This window comes from Aquarana catesbeiana, linkage group LG13 (genome assembly GCF_042186555.1).
Source record: "Aquarana catesbeiana isolate 2022-GZ linkage group LG13, ASM4218655v1, whole genome shotgun sequence".
Classification (NCBI taxonomy): Eukaryota; Metazoa; Chordata; class Amphibia; order Anura; family Ranidae; genus Aquarana; species Aquarana catesbeiana.
In genome coordinates, this window is record NC_133336.1 from 190,609,530 (window position 1) to 190,629,492 (window position 19,963).

The 19,963-nt window shown below is 45.6% G+C and overlaps 1 protein-coding gene across 1 annotated transcript in view; it reads right to left on the reverse strand.

Annotated features, from left to right (window-relative positions):
• Positions 1-314: 314 nt before the first annotated feature.
• LOC141116635 (high affinity immunoglobulin epsilon receptor subunit alpha-like) overlaps positions 315-19,963 on the reverse strand; it is a 46,732-nt gene continuing 27,083 nt past the window's right edge. The window contains exons 4-6 of the mRNA XM_073609026.1: positions 4,607-4,855; positions 1,470-1,721; positions 315-583 (exon numbers count right to left, since the gene is read on the reverse strand). Coding sequence (XP_073465127.1) covers positions 315-583; positions 1,470-1,721; positions 4,607-4,855 — 770 coding nt within the window. The remainder of the gene's footprint in view (positions 584-1,469; positions 1,722-4,606; positions 4,856-19,963) is intronic.

The following is a 19,963-nucleotide window of genomic DNA, read 5'->3' on the forward strand; positions in this document are numbered from 1 at the left end:
CCTAGCATAGCCCAGAAGAACCCACCCCTGTGGTAGAACCCACCAGTGTGGTAGGTGTGACCCTTGCTTGGTGCCCAACAAGGAGGGGAAACATAGAGGACGTGACAACAACCCTATCACACCAACCCTGCCCCACAGACTGGTATATTGTAAGCTTTTTACCTTTCTGCAAATGCTTATGATGTTCTCTACTTACAATGTAACTTATAGAACATTAAATAAAATGTTTTGTATAATAATGATTGTTTTTACTATTTTATGGCTACAGTATAGAATGAATGTGTAATACATTTCTTTGAATGAAATAAAGAACTCTAAGGAAATGAACTGATCGGCTCACCATTGCTGACTTCCAGCCTGAATGGTAAACTATCACCGTGACTTGTCCGGCACTGGTAGATCCCGCTGTGTCCAACCTGGGCAGATGTGATTGTGTAGGTCAGTCCTTCTGCCACTAACGTATCATTCTGTAACCACTGATAAGTCCAGTAATTTCCTCCATGGCAGGTCATTGTTATATTGTCTCCGGTAAGTAACTTGTTCCAGTCTGGTGTGAAGGTCACTTGAATAGTCCCAGCATTTTCTGCAAGACGGTATACAGAAATATAAACAAACAATACCAATTTATGAATTATTGATTAATGTTAACCTGATAATACAAGAAATTTCTACAATATAAGTTGCCGAAACAAGCTAAGTCATTCAGTGGTAGGGTAAGGTTATTTTTGCTAAAGTTATATATTGGAGATAATCAGAGCCCAATTCCCTAACCTCCTCCGTCTTCACAATTCTATAGTTTTACTTTCATCTCCTCCCTTCTCAGAACATCCCCTCTAAGGCTGGGTTCACACTTGCTGCAGCCGCAGTTTACAGCAGGGGGTTCGATGCGTCCTTGTACACCGATTCCGGTGCAAATTAGGTCAGAATTTCTGCCTGAATTCATACCTGATTTGGAGCAAAAGAAACACAGGACCCTTCTTCAATGCGGACTTCTTCTTCAATGTATTTTTGTGCAACAAAGGTATATTAATGGTATATTGGTACATAGGAGAGCTCGGTTTCAGAAAAAAAAGAAAAAAGGGTGAACTTCACCTTTAATTCAGCCATAGACCAATTGAATCTTGGCTGGTTCAGCGGGGGCTGGCCGAGATTTGAACCATGTATTGGCAGGCTGATTGTGCCCTAGTTGATCGATCAATCAACTTGGGCACAATCAGCATGTTGGATTTTTCATGCAATTATCGATAGCAATAATCACTATGTGTTCTCTCAGCTGGATGCTTCCCATGTGCCACCATCCGCAGGGAGAGCACAATAGGGAATCAAGCGATTTTCTGCAAATCGTGGTTGCAGGAAAGACAATCTCCCCATCTATGGCCGGCTTTACATTTGATTTGTAATCAGATCATTTTCATGTACTGATTAGCATTTTGCAAATTACAAATCTAAATTTACTCAGCAGGATTTACCTGTAAAGGAAATTGTGGTTTCAGCAATGTAAATATGAGCGATAGTTGTCAGGACTTGTCTCGAGCAACTGTAGGTGGCTTTCAGGTCTGTATATTTTAATTGTAAAGTATCATTGGTGGTCAATTTCGAGATTGTCTGATTGTTCCCGTAGAATATTGTCTGTGTTACCACTGATCCAGAAGGACTGGAACATCGGAGAGATATGTTGTCACCTTCATATACATAGAGAGGAGCCTGAAGGATGACCGGATCTGAAACACAACATGAGATTTGTTATATCTGAGGATGTGATGATCCACCATTGAGGGAAACATATAATTTTGTGTTGGGAAAAACTACAACTTCTATTGAATTGGATGCGCCTGTCAAGACATTAATAACAATAGTGTATGAACTCCAATATAACAAATCTGAAAATACAAGTGTAATGTACATTTGATTTTCGGGAGGCTGTGCACAGCAATCTGACAATCCAGAGAAGTCGTATTTATACCTTATAGTCTGTATGTATCTGTACTCCTAGTCTTTGGTGCTTCGAAGTTGCAATTTGGCGTTTTAGTTTTCCTTGATTTGTTTAAACACACATTGCTTTGGGGGCAGCTCTGTTGAAATCATTGATTATATTAAAGTGTTGCCTTCTATACATTTGTTTTAATAAAATGATTATATTTAGTGTATACTGTATATTAGTAAACAGCTTTTAAAGTAGGAGTAAACTCCCGTAGTTGATTTTTACCTATAGGTAAGTCTATAAAGCTTACCTATAGGACAAGTAAATATTTTCTAAACGTGTGCCTTTTAGGAGATATTTAGTTTAGAAACAGCCGGTGACATGACTGACACAAGTGTCCTGAAGGAGTTGCATATCTGTGCCATTTCTTCTGAGCCCTGTGCCATAAACAGTGACTTCTGAGCGCATTTGCAGGAGTGATGTCACCGCGGCTCAGCCATTCATACCGCCAAAGCCCACAAACCCGGAAGGAAGTCCAGGTGAAGATGGACGCACCTTCGGCGGTAACAGCGCACCACAGGAGGGTTTGTTTTTCAGGTAAGTCTGTCATAATGTGCTTGTATGCGATGCATACTAGCATTAAGGTGAAAAATGAAAGCATGAATGAATGAAAGTTTCTGAAACTTGTTGCTTACAAGTTAAAATCAGTATTTTTTGCTAGAAAATTACTTAGAACTCCCAAACATTATATATATATATATATATATATATATATATATATTTTTAGCAGAGACCCTAGAGAATAAAATGTCGGTCGTTGCAATATTTTATATAACACTGTATTTGCACAGATAACAGATGATGTTACGCCGAGTAAATAGATACCTAACATGTGGAAGGGCAACAAACTACGGTACTTAAAAATCTCCATAGGCGACACTTTAAAATTTCTTAACGGTTACCAGTTTAGTGTTACAGAGGAGGTCTAGCGCTAGAATTATTTCTCTCACTCTAATGATCACAGCAAATACCTCACATGTGTGGTTTTAACACTGTTTACATTTGCGGGAACGACTTAGGTATGCATTCATTTCTGTGCGTAAACGCGGAGGGATGGGGCCCTTTCAATTTTTTTTTCTTATTTATTTAATTTTTACACTGTCCTTTTAAAAAAAAATTTGATCACTTTTATCGCTGTCACAATGTAAACATCCTTTGTGACAGCAATAGTTATGTGACAGGTGCTCTTTATGGAAGTATCTGGTGTATATAAGACCCCAAATCCCTCCTTTGCACTAAAAAGCATTCAAAACGCCAAGTGCCATTTTTTTAAAATCTGGCATCTTTAAGGCTCCAGTAATCCGGAAGTAATGTCATGACATCGCTTCTGGGTTACTAGAGCCGAGAGCCAAGCTAAGTCGATTTTGGCTTTTTTCAGGTCTCCAGCCAGCCAGCGGACGTGCCGGCTGGTTGCTCAGTCCTCCCAGTGGGACTGGAGAGCCCGGGTGGAGCCGCAGAAGGCTCCCCTCCTGCCACTTGTGATAACAATCGAGCGGCTTCTTAGCCGCAACGGTTGTTATCAAAAGAAAGCTGACCGTCCACGCTAAAAAATGAAGCAGATTGACTTACAAGTATGTGATTTTGCGGAAGTGGAAAATGAACTGCAGTGGGGCTGGTTGGTCGGCCGATCAGTTGGTGCACTTACCCCATCCATGGCAGGCATCACGGGCGGCTTCCCCTGCTCTCCGCCGTGGGCATCAGGGCAGCAGGCATCACGAGCAGCTTCCCCTTTCCCTGCTTGGCAGCTTCCGTCTCTTCCCTCCTCCTCGGTGGCCAATCAGAACTCTTCTTCTTTCAGCCAATCAGGAAACGGGTATCAGACTTCCTGATTGGCAGAGGGAGATTCAGTGTGAGAATAGTGAATATTAATTCGCTATTCTCACACACCTGGATGGGCTCCATTCGCATTCTCTTCGCCCCAAGCCCACCCTATTTTGAAGCCGATTAGAGCCTAATCGGTTCTTCAAAAAGACATCGATCCCGCATTGGAATTCCTGCATCCGGCTTCCTGAAAGGTGCCGACGTATGAATGAGGGGTATGAACTGATGAACTGTATTTGTGCCTGTTGGAATACAGAATTGTATTTTGTGCAACAGCTACTGTACATTAGTATTTAGTGCATATACAGTATATTGTTCAACCAGCAGATGGCAGTGTTTATACGTTTGTAGCTGCATCTATAGTATGCTATATGTCTTTTCCCCTGAATAAAGTTCCTTTTCCTGTCTGCAATTAAGCAGCAAAAGCACATGTGGATTGTGTACCGTCTATTCTGTAGAGCTACAGTGTATATACATCATTTCTAATAGTGCTGTTACCATAGAACTGCACCCTTTCCTTCCAGGGCTTTCCTGTTTAATGAAGTCCATTCTAAAATGTACAGGTGTTTTGGTGTCACTCAAATCCAGAGCTGGACTTCACAGGTACAGGGCAGAAGGAGCCAAACAATCCAGGGGCTCCTCCAGGGGTAACACCATGAAATTCACTTGACAAACAAGAGTTAAACCTACTAGAGCACACAGAAAAACACAAACCCCATTCAGAAAATGTGAATGCTAATGGCTACAATATGTTAATGATAGTGACAAATGAAGAGAACATAATGAATGTTCATATTGTCTTACCAGAGATAACGCTCAGTGTGACGATCTCACTTGTACCGCCAGTCCTGGTCCAGCACTTATAATCCCCGCTGTCTCCCGACCTAGCAAATACAATCACATAGTTCTTCTCTGTAGATATCCAATTGTTATTACGGTACCAGTGATAGAAAGATGCAGGAGGCTCCACATTACAGGTCATTGTTATAGTTTGTCCTATGTGGATCTTTTTCCAGTTTGGAATGAAGGTCACCACTGGTCTTGCTGAAAATCCTGTAAGATAATAATTGTAACTATAAAAAATGGAAACATCTACCTGCCGGTTAGGCAAAAGGAACTGTAGTTATTATACATGTGCAAAAACTAAAGCGTATACTGTACATAAGGCAAGGCAGCTCTCCTGTGCAGGATCACATACCTAGTACATGATCCTCCACTTCCAGGTCTGGGGCGCGCACATGATTGGACACAGCGGGAGCCAATCAGCGGTGTCTGGTGGACTCAAAGTCCCCCGGGACCCACAGATCATTTGGGACACAAGCAGAATGGCGAACTGCCTATGTAAACAAAGCAGATTGCCGTTTTGACAGTATCGAAGGTAGTGATCCTGTGTTCCTGAAAACCAAAATCAGGGGGATCTCTGCTTTCCCACAGTACAAACACCTCCCACAGTAACTATGCACATTTTAGGCACACATTTAACCCTTTAATCCCCTTTGATGTTAACCCCTTCCCAGCCAGTGTCATTAGTACAGTGACAGTGCATATTTTTAGCATTGATCACTGTATTAGTGCCACTGATTCCCAAAAAAAATGTCAAAAGTGTCACTTAGTATCTGATTTGTGGCAATATCGCAGTCCCGCTATAAGTTGCCGATCGCCGCCATTACTAATAAAAAATAATAATAAATTGATAAAAATTCCATAAATATATCCCATAGCTTGTAGACGTTATAACCAATCAATATATGCCTATTGTTTGTTTTTTGGCCACAAAAATGTAGTAGAATACCTATTGGCCTAAACTGATGAAGACATTTTTTTTTTCAAATCTTTTATTAGATTTGTATAAAAGCAAAAAGTAAAAAATATTGTTTTTCTTTTCGAAATTGTCGGTCTTTCTTTGTTCATAGCGCAAAAAATAAAAACCGCAGAAGTGATCAAATACCACCAAAAGAAAGCTCTATTTGTGGGAAAAAAGGACGTCAATAATATTTGGGTGCAACATTGCACGACCGCACAATTGTCAGTTAAAGTAACGCAGTGCCGTATCACAAACAATGGCCTGGTTATTAAGGGGGGTAAATCTTCCGGAGTTGAAATGGTTAAAGTGGAGGTCTGCCCACACCTAGATAAAGATAAGTTAAAAGTCAGCACCTACAAATCCTGTAGCTGCTGACTTTTAATACATGGACACTTACCTGTCCAAGGAGCTTGCGATGTCGGCACCGCAGCTGATCTTCCGATCGACTTTCGAGGGCTGCCGCCGCCATTGCCGGTAAGGGGACCCGGCAGGGAATCCTTTTGGCTTTACAGACGGTTCCCTACTGCGCATGCATGAAGCACGCTGCACTTTTCAATTGGTCTGGTGGCGGAGGAAGAACGAGGGGGGCCGAACGTCCGAGAGACGGGGCGGAAGGGGATATGTCAAAAACAGGTCCCGGTACCCCCCACCCCACTGAAAGGTGCCAAATGTGGCACCAGAGTGGGGAGGAGATGAACAAGCGGAAGTTCCACTTTTGGGTGGAACTCCGCTTTAATATCCAGAAAGATGTTTACTGACGGACAATAAATATCGTCCCTGACAGCTGACTGTGACTTTTAATAAGAAAAAAAAAATGTTCACCTTCCAAGTAGAGTTTTGAATCATGTGTCTGGTTTTCAGTCAGGATACATTAAAACTGGATTGCAGCTCTCATCATAATGAGGAGGAGAGGATGTGGCGCCCCCAGTGGAGAGCGGAGACAGGGCTGTGTCTCTGATAGGATGGATGTCTGGGCTCCAGTGAGGACAGAGTCTGATAACAGAGGACACCCCCGGGGCTGTCCGGTTCAGAATACACTCTGCTTCCTTAATCAGGCTGCATTCACACTTCCGTGTTTTGAATTGCGGGCATATTTGCCGCAAATCTGCCCACGATTTGAAAGTGTTAATGTGCGAACGATAAATCGCAGGATTGAGATGCCATTTATTTGAATGACACCTGAAGCTGTGGTGCGGGTCTGCCGTGAAAAAAAATCGCACTGCAATCGCCGTGACCTGCATTACGGGAAGTATGTTGCTCCAAAAAAAGTTTGTGAGCTACTTCTGAGCGACATGCTTCCAGGGATGCGGGTTGCCGTGATTGCAGCGTCATATGTCGCGGCAGACCCGCACCACGATTTCAGGTGTCATTAAAATAAATGGCATTTCAAATGTGAGTCCCGCGATTTGTCGTTCTCACATCGGCGCTTTCAAATTGTGGGCAGGATCTTCGAAAATCTGCGCGCAACTCAAAACGCTGAGGTGTGAATGCAGCCAGACACAGGCGGTTGTGCTGCCTGGAAAAGCATCAGCTCTGGAGGTAGGGGAGAGGTCAGAGGGTGTTACTAATTGCATCTGATAGTGGATCAGCGTAGTGTGTGGCTCGGTGCGTCAATGAATCGGCTCCTCATTATTCCATGCTCTCCAGGTGTCAGGAGTAGTGTGGACATGTGTCCTGCTCAGGGGTAGGGGGCTCTGGGCTGTCCTCTGATGTCACCATCCAGGTCTCCTCTGCCCAGACTTGTCCTTGGTATGGTCTGATCTGTGACCTGTCATATGGGGGGCTGTAGGAGGTCACAGCCTGGATCTCTGCAAACATCTCCATGGATTGCTCTATGAAGTTTACTCATCTTCTGCCTCTAATTACAAGTTCTCTATAGGAGTTCACAAGCCATGTGCACAGCTGTGTGTGGTAGTAAAGTAGCAGAATATCGGTAATGACATTATTGGACAAAGAACTCTGGTATGGGAGATTTTATTCCATCTTTCTGGCCAGAAAAGAATGGAAGCTCCTGACCCGACTCGGGTCTACACATCAAGAGTGTCAGATACAGTGAATACAGTGTACATATATATTTTCAGCATATTGCGTCACAAGCGAACAGGCGGTACACTTCTGTTTTAACAGACATTCTAACCTTTTAAAAATAAGCCTATGCATCCTAACCCAGACAAGTTCCGCAAATCCACATGTATTTTTAGCTTTATACAAAACTCGTTTCTCTGCAGTATGCTCGTGCAGGTTCCTTCATCTGTCTTAAATGATGTCAGCAAGCAAGCTTTTTGCACAGAAAGAGGAATGTAGCAGATTCCTGTAATGGGGAAGTCACCAATAGCTTCAACATGAAATACAAGAAATATGATTCTTAGCTGAAATTCTAAATCAGTCTTACTACACACATAACTATGGCCATATAAACTGACCCCTGTTCCTACTTCATTCCCCCCTTTGATCACAATCATAGCGATTAATATGAGCAAAATTAAGCATCACTAAATAGCATACAGTTTGTTTTGTTTTTGTTTTTTTCTATGATGACCTCACTAGCAGGCACAAAACATTCTTCTACCGAGATTATTCCCCATTGTCGGCTCCAGCCAGGTCTCTCATTAACTTATAAAACACTGGGATAGTGACCCTTGGCCCATGGTAACAATAAGAATGCAAAAAGAGTAAAAATATTAGCACTCCATACACTATAGGGAGAATCAGAAAATAATTAAAACTTGTCTCTGCAATACTTGAGTTGGTGATCAGGGTATGGTTTACCAGCTTACCGGTGGAGCTAAAGCTCCGAATGGTTAGCCAAGTTTTATAGGGAGCATAAGTAGGGTTATAACAGGTTATCTGATTTTCAACGGAGCACATTGAATAGGTAGTCCCATTATGTATGCAAGTACCAGTCTCTGTGCCCTTGCATTGATAATGAGAGTGCCACAGTAACATCTTGGTAGCTATGGATCCTACTCTGGTGGTCCTTATACAAGGGTCACATGAATTACCCTCCCCCTTTTTAGCTCGGCCAGTATCACTGCTATGACTATCAACAGTCTCGTTATAATGATTTTAGTAAACATTACACCAATGAATATCCTCAAGCTTCAGCTTGTGCGTAGACCAACCAGCGTCCGGGGTGTGGTTGGAGCAGAGCTTAGTAGATATCCTTTATCTTCCGCCATGCGTTGAGCCAGCAGCTTCCAGGAGTGTGGTGTTGGCCGCAGGGCTGCAGTCTGTCTATCTTCTGCCGTGCGTACATTCAGCAGCTTCCAGGGGTGTGCTGAACAAAGGGCTGGAGTTCTTCCTTCTGATTTCTCTGGTCAATCTCAGTCTCAAAGTATCTTGGGGATCTACTATACTGTGCCAGAAGTCTGTGAGGTCAGCAGCTCGTTTTACCCTGGAGTGGTGTATCCAGGGTGTCACCTCGGCTACCTTAATGGCTGTTGGGGTAGATAGCAGAACAGTGTAAGGACCCCTCCATTTTGGCCCTAGTGGGGTTAAGTTCCACTCCTTTACCCACACTGTGTCTCCTGGTTTAAAGGGGTGTACTGGGTTCGACAGGCTTATGGGATGTTTCTCTTGAACCCATTTCCCTACGTCTTGCTTACTCTCCCCAAGTCTTTGTATCAGTTCACGGTTAACTACCCCTCCTATCTGATGCAAGTCTCCTCTTATCCCTCTAATGATGGGTGGGGGCCTACCATACAGTACCTTAAAGGGGACAGATTTGTCCTCTTTGTTGGGGTACTCCGAATTCTCAGTAAAGCAATGGGCAACATCAAGGTCCATTTCATTTGGGTTTCCTGACAGAGCTTGGCCAGTTGTGACTTGAGCGTGCGGTTCATTCGTTCAACTTTTCCAGAGCTTTGGGGCCTATATGCAGTGTGTAGTTTCCAAGTAGTCTTAAGTGCTGTTGCTAATTCCTGGAAGCACTTGTAGACAAAAGCAGGGCCATTGTCTGAGCCTATATCTGGGGATAAACATCTTTTACAAAACTGCTTCCGTCAGTAAAGTACTCAACGTTTGGATTTTCCAAGGGGCTGTCTTTCAAGTCTGGTCGGCTTGCATATCCATTACCTGGAGACTGTCATGAGTTAGGGGTTCCTGTGAGGTGGGGAGCAGAGTGGCTGGGTTTAAAGTGTTTACAGTCTCTAAGTGGATACGAGGATTTTCACACAGCATAGCTTGATATTTAATCATTCGACTGTTAGTAAACCAGTGATTTCCCTTGTAATCCATTAATGCCTGTACTTGGTGTGGGACTCGGACATAAGTCTCCTGACCCAATGACAACTTGTCAGCTTCGGCCACAAGGAGGGCTGTTGCTGCGATGGCCCACAGGCAGGATGGCCATCCCTGAGCTACAGTGTCCAGTTGTTTTGAAAGGTATGCTACAGGGCGCTGCCAAGACCCAGAGTATTGTGTCAGGACTCCTACTGCTATTCCTTGTTTTTCACTGACATACAAATAGAAGACTTTTTGGCTATCTGGCAAGCCTAGCGCAGGAGCCTGCATTAGGGAGACCTTAATGTCTTAATGCTCTGTTTTGTTGTTGTCCCCATTGAAAGGGTTCCTTTTCTCCCCCCCCCTTTGTGGATTCATAGAGGCGTCTGGCTTTTGTGGCAAAGTCCGGTATCCAGATTCAGCAGAATCCTGCCACCCCCAGGAATTCACGTACTTGCCGTCTGGTAGTCGGGGTGGGAATCTGACAAACAGCTTCTTTCCTGCCTTCTCCCAATTGTCTCTGTCCTTGTGATACTCTGAATCCCAGGTACTTTACAGTCTCTTGTCAAAATTGCACCTTTCCATGGGACACCTTATAACCTGCCTCCCACAGTAATTGTAACAGTTCATTAGTGACCGCTGGGTGCATGGTCATTACAGCCTGATTGACCGCTCTGAGGTCTTGAACAAGACGACAGTGAGCTGTTTCGGGTTTCTGCACTGGGAGTAGAGGTGTATTCCAGGGAGACTGACAGGGTTTTAGAATCCCATAGTGTAGGAATTTGTTTAAGTACTTTTGTATTCCTACTAGGGCTTTTAGAGGGACTGGGTACTGTTTCAGGCTGACTGGAGTGGCTCCTGATTTTAATTCAATAAGGATTGGGGGAACGTGTCTGGCTAATCCTGGTGGGTTGTCTTCTGCCCATAGTCCCGGGATGTCTTGCAGTATGCGGGCTTCAAAGGGATGGGGCAATTTTAGGATAGCCTGTCCGTCAGATTGGAAGTATATGTATGCTCTGAGTTTAGCAAGTAAGTCTCTACCCAGCAAGGGAATAGGGGAATCCGGCATGTACAGGAACTGATATTGGACTTGATGCCCCCCCAAAACTACAAAGTCTTTCTAATAGGAAGGGTATTTTGCCTTTATACTTCTGCACTGCTTGGTTAATTCTGTGTCTCTCCTCAGTATTAAAAAGGGTCAATAAAAGTTGCTGGCAGTCCGATCAAGTGGGGTTATGGGTCTGAGTTATTGACCGGAGCAAATCTGTGATGGCTTGGGGCTTCTCAGAGTAGGCAGGGTTATGAAACTTCCAGTTCAGTAAATCTGTTGTGGTAAAAAGGGGTGTAAACTAGAGTCCGATTTTCCTCCACCGCCTGTTTTCTTAGGGGCATTTGCAGAGGTATGTTGAAAGACGGGGCAAGGGTCCGGCTGTTTGCATCAGGATTTCTCGGAGTGGAAGTGGACACTTGATTGGGGAGCCCATTGACTACTACTGAGTTCCCTAATTCTGTCCTGCCTTTACCCAGAGTGTTACGGTTCGGAGTATATTTACTGAGATTTGGCATTGACAAACTTGCTGAATCTGATGTAGGTGGACAACAACTTGAGTCCCCTTGTTTACTGGACGGGGCATTTGGACATGGCTCTGACCTGTCTCTATCTGAGGTCCGTTCATCTACATACGGGGGAGGCTGATCTGTCTCTTCGGGTTGAGAATATATGTGTTTTGTTTGTTTTGTCAGTGGTACTACTCTTGTCATAACCATAATTCTACACTGTTCCTCTTTTTGTGGCTTCTATCCACTGCAGGTCTTTATCTCCCATTTGTCCAAAGGATGCACAATCATCCAGACGGACGTTTTCTCCTAGCTGACTGACTGACTGACTGAGGATTTGTCCCAAAGATGCACAATCATCTGGACGAACATTCCTCCTGACTGACTGGCTGAGGATTTATCCGAGAGATGCACAATCATCTGGACGGATATTCCTCCTGACTGACTGACTGAGGATTTGTCCGAAAGATGCACAATCATCTGGACGAACATTCCTCCTGACTGACTGGCTGAGGATTTATCCGAGAGATGCACAATCATCTGGACGAACATTCCTCTTGACTGACTGGCTGAGGATTTATCCGAGAGATGCACAATCATCTGGACGGATATTCCTCCTGACTGGCTGGCTGAGGATTTATCCGAGAGATGCACAATCATCCGGACGGATATTCCTCCTGACTGGCTGAGGATTTATCCGAGAGATGCACAATCATCCGGACGGATATTCCTCCTGACTGGCTGAGGATTTATCCGAGAGATGCACAATCATCTGGACGGATATTCCTCCTGACTGGCTGAGGATTTATCCGAGAGATGCACAGTCATCTGGACGGATATTCCTCCTGACTGACTGACTGACTGAGGATTTGTCCGAAAGGTGCACAATCATCTGGACGAACATTCCTCTTGACTGACTAGCTGAGGATTTATCCGAGAGATGCACAATCATCTGGACGAACATTCCTCCTGACTGACTGGCTGAGGATTTATCCGAGAGATGCACAATCATCCGGACGGATATTCCACCTGACTGGCTGAGGATTTATCCGAGAGATGCACAATCATCTGGACGGATATTCCTCCTGACTGGCTGAGGATTTATCCGAGAGATGCACAATCATCTGGACGGATATTCCTCCTGACTGGCTGGCTGAGGATTTATCCGAGAGAGGCACAATCATCCGGACGGATATTCCTCCTGACTGGCTGAGGATTTATCCAAGAGATGCACAATCATCTGGACGGATATTCCTCCTGACTGGCTGAGGATTTATCCGAGAGATGCACAATCATCTGGACGGATATTCCTCCTGACTGGCTGGCTGAGGATTTATTCGAGGGATGCACAATCATCCGAACGAACAGTCCTCCTGGAACGTGCGTCTTGGTCATGTTTCTGTGAGTCTGACATAATATTCTCAAATAATCAGTCAATGGTCTCTAAGTCAAAGGTTCCCTGTGGGGGCCACCGCGCTCCATAGCAGGGCCAATCTTTCTCACACAATGTTATCAATTTCTCAGGGCTAAGTTTTAAATTGCAGTTCTTAGCAAATCCCTTCCTAAAGTTGGAGATCATGGATTGTAGGGGAGATTCAACACTATATTTCCCACCCATACTTATAACCTAACAGACACCAAGACAGACACAGAGGGTAGGGTAAATGATGAGAATTCAGTAAGGGGTCTGAATCCTCGACACAAATAGGGACAATAGACAACGCTTCCCTCGGTCAGTGGCCGGGGCGCGGTCTCCCGGCCAGAAAACGCACTTAGAAGAGGACCACGGTCACCTCACCACAAAGTGATGTCTCATACACACATCAATCATACCAGACACTCCCACCCAAAAATTACTGACTGACTGAGGATTCGTCCGAAAGATGCACAATCATCTGAACGAACGTCTCTCTCGGAAGGTGATCAGGCTTCCCTTCTCTCGATCCGTCGAGAGGCTGGCTGGCTGTCTGACTGTTATCCAAAAACAGAAGTAAAAAGACTCTCACCTGTTCCCGTTGGAGCTCCAGCTATCTATTTCTCAGATTCCCAGGTCCTTTTGACGCTGCCAAGGTCGTCCACAGCAGGCCACCAAATGGGACACAGCGCAGTCTCCTAGATAACAGTTCTAGAAGGCGCCTTTTGAGACTACGATATAGCCCACAGGGCTGACCTCTCTGACCACTCCTTGTAGGCAGTGGTGGCCCGTTGACCCCTGTTCCTACTTCAGTAGTGTAGGTTTTTTTTGCAGACAGCCACTACATGTATTGTGAGCGTGCTTACAATGCACTGCAGCGCATCTGTGTGAATTTTCACAGCACAGAGTGCCCCTTCACAAAGTACTCATACCTATGCACTTGTACTGCATCGCACACTATTTACATCTGTACAATGTGCTGCATCACACAGTATTTACATCAGTACATTGTGCTGCATCGTACAGTACTTACATCAGTACATTGTGCTACATCGTACAGTACTTACATCTGTACATTGTGCTACATCGCACAGTATTTACATCAGTACATTGTGCTGCGTCGCACAGTATTTACAACTGTACATTGTGCTGCATCACACAGTATTTGCATCTGTACATTGTGCTGCATCACACAGCATTTGCATCTGTACATTGTGCTGCATCGCACAGTATTTACATCAGTACATTGTGCTGCATCGCACAGTATTTACATCAGTACATTGTGCTGCATCACACAGTATTTGCATCTGTATATTGTGCTGCATCACACAGTATTTGCATCTGTACATTGTGCTGCATCGCACAGTATTTACATCAGTACATTGTGCTGCATCGCACAGTATTTACAACTGTACATTGCGCTGCATCACACAGTATTTGCATCTGTACATTGTGCTGCATCACACAGTATTTACATCTGTACGTTGTGCTGCATCACACAGTATTTGCATCTGTATATTGTGCTGCATCACACAGTATTTGCATCTGTACATTTTGCTGCATCATACACTATTTACATCAGTACATTGTGCTGCATCACACAGTATTTACATCTGTACATTGTGCTGCATCGCACAGTATTTACCTCTGTACATTGTGCTGCATCACACAGTATTTACATCAGTACATTGTGCTGCATCGCACAGTATTTACATCTGTACATTGTGCTGCATTGCACAGTATTTACATCTGTACATTGTGCTGCATTGCACAGTATTTACATCTGTACATTGTACATTGCATCCAGTAGTGTATTTAGGTTTTGTGCTGCCCTAGGCCTGACTAATCTCATGCACCCCCTAATTTAAATATGACCCACCCCTTCCTGTTAAGACTACACCCCTTGCTGTTTAAGACCCTGTTCTGAGGGCCTGGGGGGCAATGGATTCCCTTAATTTTCATATTTGCATAGATTTCCTCTCATTTCCTGTTTGGCTATGGGGCAGGAAGCGAAGGGAAATCTCTGCAATGGGACAGGGATGGTAAAAAATAAACTGACAGGGGTTATAACCCTCCCTTACTCTATCCAAAACGGGAACAAAAAGTGTTGCTTATAGTTCTACTTTAAGCACAAATTTCTGATAATTTTATGGAGAGGACTATAAGATAAGACCATAAAAGATAAAAGAAGAAGAAAAAAGATAAAAGGAAGATAAAACCATGCCAATGGTGCAGCAGAAAACATATAGCACAGTGAGGAAGGTTTGTGGTCCAGGATGATAGGACAGTCAAAATTAGAAGCAGTGCCCCCCCCCCCCCCCCCACAGTTGCCGAATACCAGCCACCCACATACCGGAAGCAGTGCGGCCGCTTTATGGGGGCGCTAGACTAATTTGCCTCTCAGCCCAGTCCACCCCATAAGACTGGCGCTACACTAACAGTGTAGCGCAAGCCGACGGGGACTCTTTCCGTGTTGCCCTCCTGAAAAGTGCTGCCCTAGGCCTGGGCCTTGTTGGCCTAGGCCAGGATACAGCGTTGGCTGCATCGCACAGTATTTACATCTGTACATTGTGCTGCATCGCACAGTATTTACATCTGTACATTGTGCTGCATCGCACAGTAACGCACTTCTGAACCCTGCATTCTGAGCGCAATGCACTCCTGAACCCTGCATTCTGGGTGTATTGCACCTCTGAATCCTGCATTCTGAGCACAACGCACTCCTGAACCCTGCATTCTGAGCGTAACCCACTCCTTAACCCTACATTCTGAGGATAACATACTCCTGATTCCTGCATTCTGAGCATAACACACTCCTGATCCCTGCATTCTGAGTATAATGCACTGCTTATCCCTGCATTCTGATCATAACGCACTCTTTATCACTGAATTCTGAGCATAACCCACTCCTTAACCCTACATTCTGAGGGTTAAGGAGTGGTGCACTCTTGAACCCTGCATTCTAAGCGTAATGCACTCCCAAACCCTGGGCTCTCTTTAATCCTTTTTTTATGTTCACTGAGTTTGCGATCTGCATGGGGTTAACAATGTATCATCACCTGCCTTTCTGGCATTGCGTTGTGGTGTGAACTGACCCTAACAACAGGACACTGTGCACGATGATCTTTGACTTCATAAGTGTTGTTCAAGTAGACCTCTATCTCTAACGTTGCCTACCCCTGGTCTACAGTAGACATTTCTCTATGGAAACCTGTTTGCTGATTTCCAGAATAGCATGTAGTGGCTTTTGCAGAGTAAGGTACACATTTTTTTTTCTAATTCAAAAAGGTATAGAAGGCAAGAGAGAGGATATTTATTCCAATGTTTTTTATGGACTTAAGCCGCGTACACCCGAGCAGAATGTCCGACAGAAAAAGTCAGATGGAAGCTTTTCATCATCTATTCTGATCATGTGTATGCTTCATCTGACTTTTTTTTTTGAAAATTCTGACGGACCTAGAAATGGAACATGTTCAAAATATTTCCGACAGAACCAATTCCTATCGGGAAAACTGCTCGTCTGTATGCTGTTCCGACGTACCAAAAACAACGCATGCTCTGAAGCAAGTACGAGATGGAAGCTATTGGCTACTGGCTATTGCACCTCCTTTTTCCAGTCCCGTCGTACGTGGTGTACGTCACCGTGTTCTTGATGGTCGGACTTTGGTGTGATGGTGTGTACGCAAGACAGTTTCAGCGGAGTTACGGCGGAACTCCGTCAGAAAAACCTTCACCCCCATATCAGTCATCCCAACCCAATTACATTCATCCATTGTTTCTGTGACTACCTGACATTTTTTGTCAATTATAGCAGGATTAACCACAGGAATATATAGTGAATGCATTGGGAATCTGGTGCTCACCCACTACTTCAGGGTGAATAAAATGAGCATGAGTATCTCTTTGCTCTCAGAAAATTTAAGTGGGCCTGAACTCCAAAATATAAACTGTGTTGTATTCTAAGGAATAATTAGAAATGTTAATCGTTCCTAAAAATTGCAATGAAAATTTTATTTGTGTTTTAAATTGCTCCTGGAAAATAACAGTACATTTACTGGTATGTGAGGGTGCCTAGGCACTCCTGTGCCTACACTCTTATTATAGCTACAAGGTGAGTTCTAAGGCACTGCTGCCTCTGACTGCTAGGCTTAGAGAGCTGGAGTGAGATTTGGTGATGTTACTACTGCGATACTCACGTAAAGTAGACAATCTGCAGTAGTCACAGGTGAAAGCATGGCAAGCACCTCAACAGACATCTCCTGCAGTCTCTGCCCTGCCCAGGGTGATTAGTACTCACAGGACAGACATGTACGGAGCCCTATTGTAAAAGGAAGCAGAGTACAGACATGAAAGGGTGCAAGGAACTTAGGGAATGAATAAGTAGGATAAGGAGGGGTTTAAGGAAGTTAGGGATATGTTGGGATTGGTGGATCAGTGTAGAAGGGGAGGAGAGTTTTAATTAGTGTTTAAGCCAGGGGAATTATACAGCAGTCGTGAGTTGGAGAGCCAGGAAGAACGTTCCCTGAGGTAGCTGAGAGATAGCAGGTAGCATGAGTGGTTTAGAGCAACTCTGGGTACAGCTTAGGGAGGCAGCGGAGACCCACGGAGCAGAATGGCTTCAGAGCCAGATTGCATCCACATTACAGGGGGTAGAGCAGGGCCCATCCACTGCGAGGCCTGCCTCATCACGGGCTAGGAGGTCTAGACCTCCGGAGCGACTTAGTCCCGACATCGCTCCCAGGACTCAGAGGAGACTGGGGAGCCCGAGTCGGACCCCCTCGGGACCCCCGCCGGCAAAGCAGACACCGAAAAGAGCGGGCGGGGGGGGCAGCAAGGAGAGACAGATCACAGCTTAGTCACAGGGGGGGAGGCTTAATGCAGACACCCAGGCCAGCCCCCACTGGTGCATCTCCACGTGTTAGACAGCAGGCTGCCACCACCGGCGATGCTCCGTTTGGGGTGGCAACCCGGCGAGGGAGAACGGGACGGTCGGGCGCCGGCCTTGACTGTGAAACGGCCGGCGGCTTGCCTCGTGGCGGCGCCATCTTACCTCAGGGAAGAGGTTCAGCCAGTCAGCACAGGGATCGTCAGTCGGGAGGCCCCGCCTCCAGGTTCAGTGAAGGGCCTGGGAGGGTTGGCCAGCGCAATGCCTGCGTGAGAGACAGGTCGCCGAGTGATGACGTCATTTCCCCATACGAGGGGAACGGAGGAAGGAACCCTCAGATGCATGTTGCCCCCCCTCCTGTCGCTCAGGCTGTAGGACGAAAGTCGGCCAGAAGAACAGCGGTGGAAGAGCAGCAACTGATACAGAGGGACAGCAGCAGCAGCAGCGAGGAGGGCGAGCTGAGCGATGATCCACAGGAGGCAGCGCTGGAGTCGGGTCAGACGGCTGGTGGGTCCTCTCACCTAAGGCAGCCTGGTAAGCGAGCTTCTGTTTCTGTTACTAATGTTTCTTGAGTTGACTGAAGCAGGGGGAGTCAGGGTGGGGGGGGATGAGCAGGGTACCTTAAGGGGGGAGAAGGGGATTTATGGGATTCAGTGAGGGAGTTACTTCGCCGCCTGGAGAGCGGGGCTCTGCAACCATCATCCCCCATCAGCCCCTGGGTACCACAACCCCCGAGTGTTAGGGATCCCTTGTTTGTAGTGGACCCCCCGTAAAGGCCGACGACGTTGGTGGTGGCCGAGACACAGACAGGAGGTGACAAAAACCACAACGCAGGAAAAGGATGCGGAAAAGGTGAGACTGGCAGATGCGGCCAAGTGTGAGGTCTACGTTTGCTTCGAGGGACCTTTGGGGGCGTGTTTGAAAAAAGAGGTAAGAGAAAAAATTTGGAAAAACGAGTTTGTGGAGATTTTCTCCTTGCTCCCGTTAGAAAAGTTTAATTTAGACAGGGTAAAGCCGGATGAGAGTAAAAAAGAGGAGGAAGAGAAGAGAAGGTACAGATTAATTCCGCGCACGTTTGCTAACTGGTTGCAAGCATTTGCGATTCTGGCTAGCGTGATTGGGGAAAAAGCCCCCGAGAATTGCTCGGCATTATTCTGTTATCTAGAAGCGATCAGTGAGGCACATCGAGTATATGGGGGTTTAGCATGGCTTCGATATGACGAACAGTTTTGTCAAAGGAAGGCTATTCGCCCATCGATTAGATGGGACCATAAAGATATAAGTCTCTGGATGAAGCTGATGACGTCATCCAGGGCTGCGAGCCCGTTTTTTCAAGGGGGGGTCGGCGGCACCTCCTCCGCTGGATCGCCGGCCCCAAAAAAGAAAGGGGTGTGCTGGCAGTTCAATGAAGGCAACTGTCGGTTCGGAACTTCATGTCGCTACAAGCATGAATGCTCCAGATGTAGTGGGGGGCACCCCTTTGTGCGCTGCTTCAAGCAAGGAAAAGGTCGCACAGGAGACATCGCTGGAAAAAGGGATGACGCCGGTGAGACTAGAAAGGATGCTACCTTTCCTAAATAGGTACCCAGATAGGGCGGCGGCAATGTTATTAGAAACAGGGTTCAGGGAGGGTTTTCGAATTCCGAGTTCATTGCGGGAGGTTACGCCGGTCGCAGACAATTTGAAGTCGGCACGCCTCCACCCGGAGGTGGTGTCGGCTAAGCTGTTTAAGGAAGTTGCATTAGGCCAGATGGCTGGACCATTCGCTTCCCCGCCGCTACCAGGGTTAATAGTTTCCCTGTTGGGAGTTGTTCCGAAGAAGGAGTTGGGGCAATATAGGATGATACATCATCTGTCCTACCCAAGAGGTGGCTCTGTGAACGATGGTATTGACCCGCAGGATTGTGCGGTTACCTATACATCGTTCGATGCAGCTGTCTCGTGGGTTAGAAAATATGGTAAGGGCGCCCTCATGGCTAAAACTGATGTGGAATCGGCATTTCGATTATTGCCGGTACACCCTCACAGTGTGCATTTGTTGGGATGCTGTTGGCAAGGGTCGTACTTTATTGACCGTTGCTTGCCAATGGGTTGTTCCATTTCGTGCGCACTGTTTGAGACGTTTAGCTCATTCTTTGAATAGGCGGTTAGGGAAGCGGCAGGGATGAATTCAATTATCCATTATTTGGATGATTTCTTGTGCATAGGCCCCCCAGACTCCAGATGTTGTGCAGTGTTATTGGGAACGTTACAACACCTGGCTGAAAGATTCGGGATTCT